The following is a 12,881-nucleotide window of genomic DNA, read 5'->3' as shown; positions in this document are numbered from 1 at the left end:
TCCGCCTTTTTCTTTCTCACAGGAACATCCCCCTTCTAGCCTTAGCCCTAGTAAATTCTCAGCTGGATTATTGCAAGAGTCTGATTGGTACTCCCCAATCCAACATCTCAACGCTGCATGTTACTCAAAACGGGGCCGTGCAAGCTATTGTCGGCCTCTCCAGACGTGACCACACTACCAACGCCAGAAGGGAGCTGCGCTGGCCGCCTGTGAAATGTCATATCACCGCAAAATCCTGACTCTGACTCAGAAGTGCCTGATTCGTGAGGCCCCAATGTATTTTATTGACCATTTGAGAGCTCACCAGCCAACCTGCACTCTCAGGTCTCAGGTTCAAGCCAGATCTCTCCAGCCTAGATTTAGGCTGGCTAAATTTGGAGGAACAGGCTTCGACGCCTAAGCCCCTGCTTTCTGGAACACCCTTCCACTCTAAGAAAAACCAAAACCAACAATCCAAAAGGCCAAGACATTTCTTTTCAGCAGCCCACTTGGCTAAGGACTCTACCCTCCTTCTGAACTGAGATCTTCCCTCTGACACCTCTTCTCTTTTTTGTTGTCTGTCTATTGTATCGTTCTTTTGTGCGCACCGAGGTCTTTGGGCGTGTGGCGCGTTACAAAAATTTAAAAAACTACAGCGCGTAACCTTTTCCTTTTTTCGGGTTAACACAGCCAATGCAGCCTACTATCAGAATACCATAGTAGAAGCCAACAACAAAAGTAGAGCCATCTTCAAAGCATTCAAGCAGTGCCTCAACCAATCACCCAACCCTGCTATACCACACTCCATCGAATAATCGACCGCCATCAACACCTTCTTCATTAAAAAAAATCAGCAAAATTCGCCAGCACATAAGACGCCAGCTCTGCATCCACAGACCCACCTCACATCCCTCCTCGCAATATCTCCACACCCTGGACAACATTGAAGACACTCTCGAGAGAGGACCTGGTAGAAACCCTGGCCACCCTCAATGACATCCTCCCAGCACCAATCCTCAAGACTCTCCCACAGAAGCACTCCTTCCCTACCTGGAGATCATTAACAGCTCCCTAACTCAAGGCACCTTCCCAATGACAACCTAGTTAACTATCGCCACATCACCCATCTTCCATTCGTAGGTAAGATTATCAAGAAAAGCGGTAGCCACACAACTGCACCAACACATCGACACCAACAATCTCCTCCAAACCTACCATTATTCCAGATTCAGACCCAGATGCAGCACATAGACAGCAGCCATACAGGTGGGCGATGCCCTCAACATCCTTGAGGACGGCCACCCCTGCCTCCTAGTTCTACGCGACCTCTCTGCTGCTTTTGACACAGTAGACCCACCAGGTGCTTACGGACACCCAACATCGGCGCATGGGGATCAGCCATCTTGTCCTATGCTGGTTCAAGTCCTACCTCGCCAGCCGCAAGCAGTTTGTTCAGATGGACTCTTAGATTGCCAATTCTACCAGTCACCTGCAGAGTCCCGCAGGGTTCCATCCTCTCCCCAGTGATCTTCCATCTATACATGGACCCACTGGGAGCTCTCCTAGCCACACACAACATCCACATCCATCAAAGCGTCGACGACACACAGCTAAACCTCCAAGGACATCCATAGGCTCAAAACCTGCCTCTCGCTGTTCACTCTTGTCCAGTCCAGTGCATACTGAAAGCTCAACCCCTCCAAGACCAAATTCCTACTCCTCACCAACAACACTGAACACCCAGACATCAACCATGAACTCTGAGGGCTTCACATTCGAGCTCACATCCTGTCCCTCGGGTTCCACATCGACAAACACCTCTCCTTCAAGACACACATAGCTAAGAAAACAGAGACATCTTGGTATCAACTATCCCTCCTGCGAAAAGTCAAGGCCTTCCTCCCTCCAGACAACTTTAGATCCACTGTTCAAGAACTTGTGCTATCTCACCTGGATGGGGCAATGCACTCATTGTAGACCTCCTGTCATCCTCCCTTGTGCCCCTGAGATGTGTCCTACACGCGGCTGCATGCCTCAAGGGTCTACGGAGATAAAACAACATCACGCCAGCCGTCATCGTCCCTCATCGGCATTCACTGGCTCCCACTGCTTGCACAAATCACCTTCAAATCTTGCTGCATCATCTATAAGGCAGTTGCCCTCAAGTCACCCAGTTACCTCGCAGAGAAACTCTGCATCCCTGGTGGACAGCGCACCACCAGGATGCGTGCAGACTTGGAATCGGCCGCTGAAAAAAGGAAAGGACCAGAAAACAAGCCTTCTCTGCCTATGCCCCAAGACTATGGAACCTCCCCATCGGCATCAGACTCGACCCCATGCTCCTACAATTCAGAATCTTGGCCAGCACATCGCCCCTCCCACCACCTGACTCGCTAGATGCCGCCCGGCCCTCTCATCGCTGCCTCCTGGTACAGTTGAACTCTTCCTTTATCCCCCTCTGTATCCTACCCTCCGCTGTACATATGTTCTGCTGTTAACACTGAAAAGCGCATGTATCTGTAATGTTGTACACCTCTGTAAAGCACTCTATTGCTTCTTGAAGCTAGGTCCACGTGCAATAAATACCATAATAATAATAATAACTATCCCATGCTTGTTATATCCATTTTACTAAACACTGCCTGTATACCACATTTGGTGCACTATAAGTACATGTAATTGCAGAGCAATCAGTCTCCATGCGCCTAGGGCAGTTCTCTGATTGATTCAGTTCATTCTGACAATAAAATAACTTGCAGGGTGGGGGAATCATTTGAATAGAACATTAACATGTATCTATTTCTTTCTCTAAAAAGAAATGGCTAGAATCACGTAACGTATCCCACAATAGATGAATGTATTGTATACCATTTATTATATGTAAAGTAGCCTTGTGCTGAAATCGGTTTTAAAAAGCTGTACAGGCTCGATTTGTACTGTGTTCCATGATGTTTTCTTTTTAATCTATAGTGGAGAGCCCCTTAACTGGACGACCACCATTTGAATTCCTTAGGTTGGAGAGTAGGATAACCAGGGAGGTTTTGAATTAGTGTCAAATGGGTAGGTGGCAACAAGATGGCTGAACGAGTGTTAAAGGGTGAGGAACAGTCTACTGGACAGCATATGGGTCAGTTATTCAAATGCACGTTTATATGGGTGATGCTGGTAATGTAGGCACTACAGGTTGCCATTTGTTGTTCAGGGGCTGCTACTGCTAGCCATTAATATGCACTGTACTTATCTGTCCAGTTAGTAATTCAAGAGGAGCAAAGCACCGCGGGTTGCTTGAAAGTTGTTTTCCCCCTGCATGGCATGTCTGTATATTTTACACAAATATGTACTGGATTATTAGGATCTGTTGCTCTTGAAGGCGGTCATAGAGGGGTTGAGAAATGTGTGATCCTGCTAAAATCCTCCTGAGAAGTCTCCTAGTAGGTACTAATAAATTCAAATGTTATGGTGTTTGAGAAAGTGGAGTTGTGTGCGTATAGAGATCATAATTGCTAAAAAGGGCAATTTCTCAGAAAATTGACCTACTCACTCCATTTGCCTATCCTTGGATTCTGTGAGACAATCATAGCTAAAAAGATGCATAATGGTTGTGTCATTTGTAGCTAGAAGGGAAATGGATCTTTCAAGGACTTGATGGGCATGATCGAAAAGCCACTTACAAGGCATTGCCCAGCAAGCCGAAACTACTTACGAACAATATGGCACTAATGGATAGCATGCTGAAAATCTAACAATCCCATATGGAGCACACTATTACATTTTCTCCATCACATGTAACCCATTATGCTTTAAGCATCTTCTAATGCACCTTTATACACATTTCTGAACACACTTGATGCCAGATAGCTAGTTTGTATGGTACCAGATGGTGTGGGGAGTGAAATGTAGTTCCTAGTTGGTGTCAAGGTGCCCTGGCACGTGTAGGCTACAACTAGTAGCTAAATAGTTCCAAGCAATTTCGATCCGTCTTGACCTACACCATAGCGCTTATTGATCCATTAGAGCTTTTTCTGTAGCTGATGGTGTCATGGTCTTTGAACTTCAAAATGTACAATAGATTTGCCAGTCAGTCATGGCAAGGAACTGTTGTGCATCTGCACTCCTACGCATTACAGAGTTGTAAATGAGCCACAGTTATCCTCGTATAAGAATGCTTTCTTCTAGATTCTGAGCTGTTCTTTGGTTGCTAATTGGAAGTGTGTTCTGAACATCTTTGTGTTTTCAAAGGACGCAGCATATTGTGCAAGACCTCGACTTGATATCATTCAGCCACTTGCAGAGTCGTGTGAGGAGATTTCTTCGGATGCTCTTACAGTCAGAGGTTTCCAGGAAAACGAGTGCAGAGACTACCGCTTAGGTAAGGCATTTCAAGACTGTAGCCCGTTTTAGTCAAAAGGGGTGTACCTGGCGAGAAATCTTGACTTACCATCCATAATTAATTCTCGGTCACGCTTCAGCGCCATGGTGCCTTTGGACGTACGTGCGCTTAACAAATTCTACAGTATGATAATTGACATGGTATTTGTTTGGCAGCTCATAGAAGCACCCGTAGGTGTCATGAGGAGCTTTATTGCAATTAAAATAAATCCCTAATTGCAGATTGCAGATACAATGAAATACTCCTGAGACTACAGGCCTAATTGCTGTACAGTTATGCTCATCATTGTCCTCTAGTAGCCTTCAAGCCTTTAGTCTCTTAATCAGTTGCATCACCTCTGCAAACTTGATTATAGCCTTTACCTCTGTTCATTATGATGTGCAGAGTGATGGGAAAATAGTATCCTGGCAGCAGGAGGAACCCTGAAATTGTCAAAGCAACGTTCATGCCAGGCAGTGAATACTGAATGACTCTTGATCCTTTTCTTTGAATTTAGTCACTCTCATTGCAGATGAAACCACATGTTTAATGCAGTGTTCCCTATAGCTAGGATGCATTGCCACATTTAAAATACATCTCAAATACATGAAGCTTTGAGGTGCTGGGAGTTACAAAACAAATGTAATATTTTTAGGATACAGCTTCTTTGCCTTCAAAACCAAGCCCCTTTTGTTCTGACGTAGTTAATATTAAGTGCAGTGCATGAATGAGCAACCAAGGCTGAGACTCGATGGAGGGGATGCTGCCTGCTTCTTGGGTACAATGAATCCCCAAGCCCGCACAAAAGATGTCTAAACACTATTGTATGTGCTAACACAGTTCTTTTATTAAAGGATATAAAGTTTAGATGAATATATAGAAAGAAATAATACTCACTTTGTACTCTGAAATTCTACTCAAATAGTTAACATGATATATACAGTACTATGTGGTACCAATGTTATTCTTAGTTCAGCAATAATGCACCAACTGATAAGTTATTAGAAAGCATTACAATTATTAAACACTGTTTAACCCCACAGAAATGAATGTAGAAATGCAGGTAATACTTTAGAACACTGGCAATTCTGTGTGGAGATTTCCCTCCCCGACCCCCACCTTGGCAACCTGCAATAAAAGGTAAGTTATACTTTGCTTTTGTGGTGATGCCCAGTCCTTACTTGTTCATTAATTGTTTTGTTTCTACAGATTCCACCACTCCAAAGTACCTCGAAAAGCACAGGGGAGCCAGGCCCAAGAAAAATATGAGAACCCTGGATAGACTCTGAGGGAAGAAGTCCCTCTTCCCCAACACAGTACTGTGGGTGCATTGGAAAGTGAAGTTGGGGAATCTCACAGCTTTACTCGACGATGCCCCTCGAGGATGGACCCTCTCTGGAAGAAGTTGTCATGGTGTCGTCATCGAGCAGTAGAAGGGAACCAAGCTGTTTGGGAAAGGTAGCAGTGGAGGTGTGTCTCAGTGGTCTCCTTGGTCGGGTTACTACGCCAGCTGTGGACGTTCCTCGAAGCGGAAACTCACTGTGGACCTCAACAAGGCTTGGGAGATGAGGATGAGCCCTTTGGTTTTCATCGATGACCTTCGGTGGCGACGGGTGTAGTGACAGAAGTAGATGTTGGGTTTCGGTAATTCACGATTGGCTGCCGTTCGGTTCTTCAGTGCTGCAGCCGCAGTACAGAAATTAGAAAGGCTTCTGGTGACTTGGATTCTCGCACTGGACGTCTGTGTGGGCCACCAACAAGCTGGGACCCTCATGGACTCGTTCTTCGTTTCGGAAAGGTGGAAACCCACCGGCAGGCACTTCTTTGCAGACGGCAACACTGTACTTCCTCAGCTGTGGAAAAGTGGACAGATGGCCTGTCTGCAGCGTCACTTGAAGATTTCTTTGGTTGGTTGGGACTTGGCAAGCTCTGGGCGTCGAGCAGCACTATTCCAGGGGATACCCTCTACCTGGCGATACACAGCAGTCTGGTTTTCTTCTGGTCACGGACAGCTTCCGGACACAGAACAGTGCTGGTGGACTTCTTGGGTTCAGGATCTCCGGTCACTCTTCTTCTGGACCCACAAAGATACCTCTGCAGAATGGCAGGCACTCAGGACTGGCTTCCAGGACACTTCAGGTGAAGAACGGCAGTTGCATGATGTCCCCTCATAGCTATGGGATGAGGTGGCCTGTCAAGTTTCTCTCTGGCTCAGTCCTTGAATCAACACAGCAGCCTTTGGATTTCTTGAGGAGTTGCAGCAGAAGACTTCCTCCTCCAGCTAGATTTCAGGATACACGCTGACAAGCTTTTGACATGGGCTTCTGACACAGAGGTAAGTGAGTAATCCCACCCCCTTCACTCAGGGTGAGCTAGGCTCAGTCAGCCAATCACACACTAGGGCATTCATCATGCAGTACCCAATTGGGCTCCCAGGCATTCAGGCCAGACACCCAAAACAGTGGATGTGTATTAAAGGCAACTCCCAGCCTTTCAGAGCATTCACCCCAGTTTCAGACTGGGCTGGCTCAGGCAGACCACAGGCAATGTGACACACAACCAAAACCAGACACTTGCAAAACACATAATGGGGATTGACTCCCCTTTCCATTCATTCATACCCAACCCTACGGTGTACCCAAAAAAAGCAGTCCCTGGGAAGGATCCTACTAGTCTAGCAGGGGCAGTCCCAGAGCTATATATAGTCCTTCCAACAGACATCCGATCATGGGAAACTACTTTGATAAAGTGATTGGAAAGGCAGAGAGCCATGTGGTTTACAGTGGCCATTTTGCCTTTGTTCAGGATTCCATCGATTTCTATAGTAGGGCCTGAGTATCCAAAATTAGGGGCGAACCAGAGCCACTGCAAAGTTGGCATGTAGCTGCCACCAGCTCATACCCTGCTCTGTGGGCAACACACAGGTGCCCAAAAACACACACTAGGGGTACCAAACTGGATTCCTGTGGCAGAAAAACACACAGAAAAACACACCTTAAAAAACGTACTATATAATATTTAAGCCAACTTGTTAGATATCATAAGCAAATGGGGATTGTTGCACCTTACTTGAATATCTATCTCTCAAGGAATGTATGTCGTGACTTGCTTAGATTCAGATTAGATATTTGTCCTACAATACAAGTCCGGGCCCGTAGAGGTTATGTTGAAGAAAAAACGTATTTTGCAGATTTGTCAAGACCCACATGTGGAAGAAACAATGCAGCATCTATTAAATTTTACGTTTTTGATTGCCCGCCGACAAATGTTTTTAGGAACCTTATTGGTAAATCGGGTATGACCAACGTGGAGACTTATGGGCCAGTTTGTTGAGGGGTCACCCCACCTCGGTATTTATTGCTGCCGTGGGTTTTTGTAAAGAGCCTACATTTGGATTAGGGTTTGGGTAACTAATTGAAGGTAATTTTTCAGAAGTAGATACATTCTGCAGGAAAGAAGTTTGTTTTATTAATCTTTTATTTTTAATTGTTTTTTGATGGATCATTGTTATGTCAACCAAATTTGTTAAGCGCCTGTACGCCCAAGGGCACAATGGCGCTGAAGCGTGACCGAGAATTAATTATTTAGCAGAGTCTAGAGCAGAAGTGTTTTCGGTGATCGAAAAGAGATGCGGTCCACGGTCTCATGCAGGGTGAGAGGAAGAGCATTCCATGCCTTGGCGGTGACCACCGAGAAGGCACGGCCGCCTGTCCGAGACAATCTGAACCGAGGGACCACAACAAGAGAAGCAGACTGAGAGCGGAGACATCGAGTAGGGGTGTAGTGTGGAAATTTGGCACAAAGGTATTCAGCCCCCAAGTCATAGAAGGCGCGGTGCATGATACGCAAGGATTTAAACAAGATCCTATTTTTCACTGTAAGCCACTGTGTCCACAACGGAGCCATACGGGCTCTAAAAGAAGAACGCAGATTGGCCCTGGCAGCAGCGTTCTGCAGTATCTGAAGCTGATTTATCAAATAACGTGGATGCGCCAGATGAAGCCAATTACAGTAGTCTAGTCAACTCATAACAAGCGTAGCTACAACTGGCAACTGACAGTTTACGGGAATGAAAGGAAGGACCTTCCTAAGAATGCAGAGCTTAAAGTGGCCAGTCCTGCAGACCTCCGTGACCTGCTCATCCATGGCAAGGGAAGTGGACATTTTGACCCCCAAGTTCCTAACTGATGAAACCGGATTAGGCAGGGGGGCCAAAAGATGCAGGCCAACAGTCTATGGTCCAAAAAAGAAGGGGAGAGGTGGTACCAACGACCAGCACCTTAGTCTTACTTCCATTTAATTTTAGCCAGTTTGCCGTCATCCAAGCCCCTAGGTCCTCTAGACACTTCCTAAATCGACTGGCCGTATCAGACTGATTCAGGTCCAAGCAGACCAGAATTTGCGTGTCGTCAGCATAGGAATAGTATCGGAAGCCGTGCAACAGGATAAGAAACAAAAGGGGGCCTAATGTAAATGTAAAACAAAATTGGGGACAGGGCAGATCCCAGCAGGACACCACAGGAAAGTGATACAGGACTAGAACGAAAAGGGGGAAGGGAGACCGACTGTGAACGGTCGGCCAAAAAGGCAATGAACCAGTCAAGCACTTTGCCGGACAGACCGACAGCAGATAGTCTGGCGATCAGGGTAGGATGGTCAACCATGTTGAACGCAGCCGACAGATCTAATAGTACAACTGCTCCAACACCCCCCTGATCCACCAGACAAGCTAGATCATCTAGTACCAAGTTAAGGACTGATTCAGTGCCCCTTCCTGGCTGAAACCCAGACTGATATGGGTCAAAGTAAAGGGAGGATTCCATAAAAGTGGATAGCAGAAGAGAGACCAGGGCTTCTAACAACTTCAGAAGGAAGGGTAATAGTGAGATTTGGCGATAGTTAGCCACCACCTCGGGATCCAGGCAAGGCTTTTTTAATAACGGAATCACCAAGGCGTGCTTAATAGCAGGAGGGATCATCCTGTCAGTGAAAGCTGTATTAACTGCCACAGTAATATGAGAGATTGGATCCCCCGAGGCTTCCTTCAGAAGAGCCAAAGGGATGGCATCCGCAGAGGAGGCTGATTTCAGACGCTGACTGGCCCCAACAACATCTAGGTCTGAGAAGGTGGGGACCGTGGACCACTTCCCATTAGCAGAGGAACCCTCATGGGGAGCTACAACAGCGGGCAGCTGCTGCACTTCGTTTTTTATATTGCCGCAAATGGTCAGAATTTTTGTCAGAGAGGAGGAGGAAAGTGAGTCGCAAAGATTTTGTGACGGCAGCACCTGTGGGCACATTTTAGCAGGAGTAGATGAAGACTGAACACGTTCGAAGAGAGCCTTAGGCTGATTAAGAGCTACCCCCACCTTAAGACTAAACATTTTTTTGTATTAATATCTGCCTTATGATAGGCAGTGAGAGTGTGGGGGAAAAACAGATTTGGCCTCAGCAGAGTAGCTCGGCCCCCACTTTCTCTCTACCTGTCTACAACGTAGCTTGCCCGCTCTAAACTCCTCTGAGTACCAAGGCTCAGATGAGCGGCTTCTCTGCTTGCATAGTCTAAGTGGAGCCAGCAGATCAGCAGTGGCTTTAAGAAATGCCTCCAGTGTGGAAAGGGAGCATAGAGCTGCCTGCCCACAGTGCACTTGCAGCGCAGCAGTTCGCTCAGGCTTGGACACCTTTTGCCAGCTGTATTTCAGGATGGCGGGTTTGGCCAGTGGAGGGATAGGGGCCTCTGTAGGGATCGGAAATGGCCAGACCATATAACAGGACTGGGAGAGGATATAACAATGGTCCCCTCCAGTTCGAAGACCAGATCCACAATATTACCCCGTTGGTGGGTTGGTTCAGTAACCTACTGGCATAGACCTAAGTCCAGCATCGTGGCCAAGAAATGAGCCACCTGCCCACTACTGGTATAATTAGCAGGAAGACTGAAATCACCCATGATTAGTAAATCGGGATATTAAATCTTGAGTTCCACTACCAGAGTAGGAAATTAAGCACAACACACACTATCAGCCCCAGAGGGCCGATACATGGACAGCACAATAGTGTAGATGTGGAGGAGACATAGACACGGGCCAGAAGACACGCCATTTTAAGAGTGTTTAGGGACAGAGTAAGTAACTTTGTAGTTCATGTTATAAATGATGGCCAGTCCACCACCCGGATGGGCGGCCTCACGGTCTACATGCACCAGTTCACAGTTCGGGGGAAGGGACTGAACAATAGAGGGGCCAGACGCCTCATTCAGCCATGTTTCAGTAAGAAACAAGAAATCTAGCCCAAGGCTAGAGACTAGATCACGGCAGTCCATAGAGCGCACCACCAAGGAGCGGGTGTTAACTTTCTCACGTTGTAGATCACTTGCATTCGCTTGGGTGAATTGTGCAGTTTTAAGAAATCCCTAGGCCACCTGGTGTTGCAGGGGGTTAAAGACACCAGATAATTGCGCTCAAAGGTAACAATACCCAGAGGATATCTGGCTAATGACTGCAAGTCCTGCGCACTCCGAGCACGGACGGGCACAGACTGGTTTGCCTTAAGCGCGCCTTTGAAGTGCTGACATCGCAGCCGAGCCCCACAGCATATAAAAGGCTGGATGCAGCTGGGAGTGAGACAGAGAAATACCCACTCCAGCAATAAAAATAGGACTAAGCCGCACCGGCGGTGGCCGACAATAAAGTCAGCTGTCTGGATCAATTTACATAACCAGGATCAGCGGTTTACAAATATAATGTTTTAAAATAAATAAAATTCACACCCACACAGTAAAATTAAAATAGGTAACACGCTATAAGTAGAGGCTTTATAGTGGTAATCCGAGGACGACCTCACCTCATTGATTGATTGTTGTTAAATTGCTCATGTATGTCTTTTTTCTGGTTTTGTTTTCTTACATTTTGATTGAGTTTGCAAAAGGTTGAATTTTTATTTAGCCATATGCAAATAAAAATAAAGAAAATACTAAATATACAGGGAAGTATTGGGACAAGGAGGCCCTGTCCCTCCAAAGCATTTCCAGCATGACATTCGTCCCTCCCCCTCGGCTAAGATTAGGATGGACTTTTTCTCTCTCACGAGATTGTCGCCCTCATCCAGACGGTCAACATACCTTCTGTAAAGGCCATCTGCATTATCATTTTTTTAAAAAAAAGTTTTTATTAAATTTTAAAAACAATAAAAACCAAACAAATAGTGCATGTTCCAACAGATTCATTACACTTTCCTTAATTCCTAACCACTACTCCCTCTAACCCACCCCCCTTGCGAGTCTATTGCGTTAAACCTTCAGTTTCCGCATCCTGTGGTTCGGTCTCCTCCTCCAGAAGCTCAGCCGGGTCAGCTAATGACCCAAACAGTTCGGCTATCAGTGATTTCCAGGCCATCAGGGACTCATTCTCCTCCCCCACCCCCATTACTACACGCTTCTTGCCATCCCATGGTTTCGGTTTCTGTCCATTTCCACCACACTTCTATCTTCGGCGCATGGCATGACTTCCATCCCATGGCAATCCTTCTTTTTGCAAGCACATAAGCCAGGTCCATCAGCTTGCTTACATGCCTGAGCTTCTGTGGTCTGGGGAACCCCCCCAGCAGACAGGCCCACAACGTATCCACTACTATCTTGACCCCTCTTTCTTCTAGTTTCTCTTTCACTCTCCTCCAGAACTATGATCGGGCATGACCAGAACACATGCACCATGCCCGCGTTCTCTTCGTCACACTTGGGGCATGCTTGCCGTCCTGCATTTTCAAACCTCGATATCCTCCAAGGCGTCATATAAGCCCTGTGTGTTATGTACAGCTGTAACTGTTTCAGCCTCGCGTTTCTGGACACCTTCTTATGATACCCTTGCACTCGTTCCCACATCCCATCTCCCATTGGGGCCCCGACCTCCATTTCCCAGTCTAGTCTCAACTGCGTGACGACCTTCCCCACTTTAGACATCAACATCTCATATAGTCTGGAAATCTTGTGGCCCCCCTCAGCTATGTCATATATCACGTCTATGGTGGCGTCTAATTCTTCCTCCAACACAATTTCAGGCCATGTTCTCTTGATCCTCTGTACCACTCTGAGATACGTAATGTACTGGCCTTCGTGCAACCCAGCTTCTTCCCGCAGCCTCTAAAAAGTAACACTCGTGCCCCCCTGCCATATATCACCCATCGTTGCCACCCCAGCTGGTTCCCAGTGGGTCCGGAGTATCATTCGCAGCTGAGCGTCTGCCCCCGTCAATACAACCAATGGAATCTGCAGTGAGCATGGGGATGGTTCCCCCATCATTTGACATGCCCTGCGCCACACCTTCCACCCCAGTAGCATAATTTTAGGGCGCCCCATAATTTCCGCCTTGGGTGCCCACATCACTTCTTTCAAATAAAAAGGTACACAATCACGCCCAAACAGCCTAAGTTCAGAGGTCTCTTCATCAGAGAGCCATTTGGCAACATACTGCAACTGGCTTGCCACATAGTACGCAGTAGTTAGGCAGCTTTATTCCCCCTTTGTCATGGAAGTTCT

General features: G+C 46.7%; 1 protein-coding gene across 2 annotated transcripts in view; it reads left to right on the top strand.

Annotated features, from left to right (window-relative positions):
* Nucleotides 1-12,881, top strand: part of VPS41 (VPS41 subunit of HOPS complex) — a 1,668,740-nt gene that overhangs the window by 993,028 nt on the left and 662,831 nt on the right. For both annotated transcript variants that reach the window (XM_069613279.1, XM_069613280.1), the window contains one exon: nt 4,219-4,348. In XM_069613279.1, the coding sequence (XP_069469380.1) occupies nt 4,219-4,348 (130 nt within the window). The remainder of the gene's footprint in view (nt 1-4,218; nt 4,349-12,881) is intronic.

This window comes from Ambystoma mexicanum, chromosome 5p (genome assembly GCF_040938575.1).
Source record: "Ambystoma mexicanum isolate Mex_15411 chromosome 5p, UKY_AmexF1_1, whole genome shotgun sequence".
NCBI classification, from domain to species: domain Eukaryota; kingdom Metazoa; phylum Chordata; class Amphibia; order Caudata; family Ambystomatidae; genus Ambystoma; species Ambystoma mexicanum.
The sequence above is the reverse complement of the archived record's forward strand: the minus strand, read 5'-3'. Positions and strand labels throughout refer to the sequence as shown.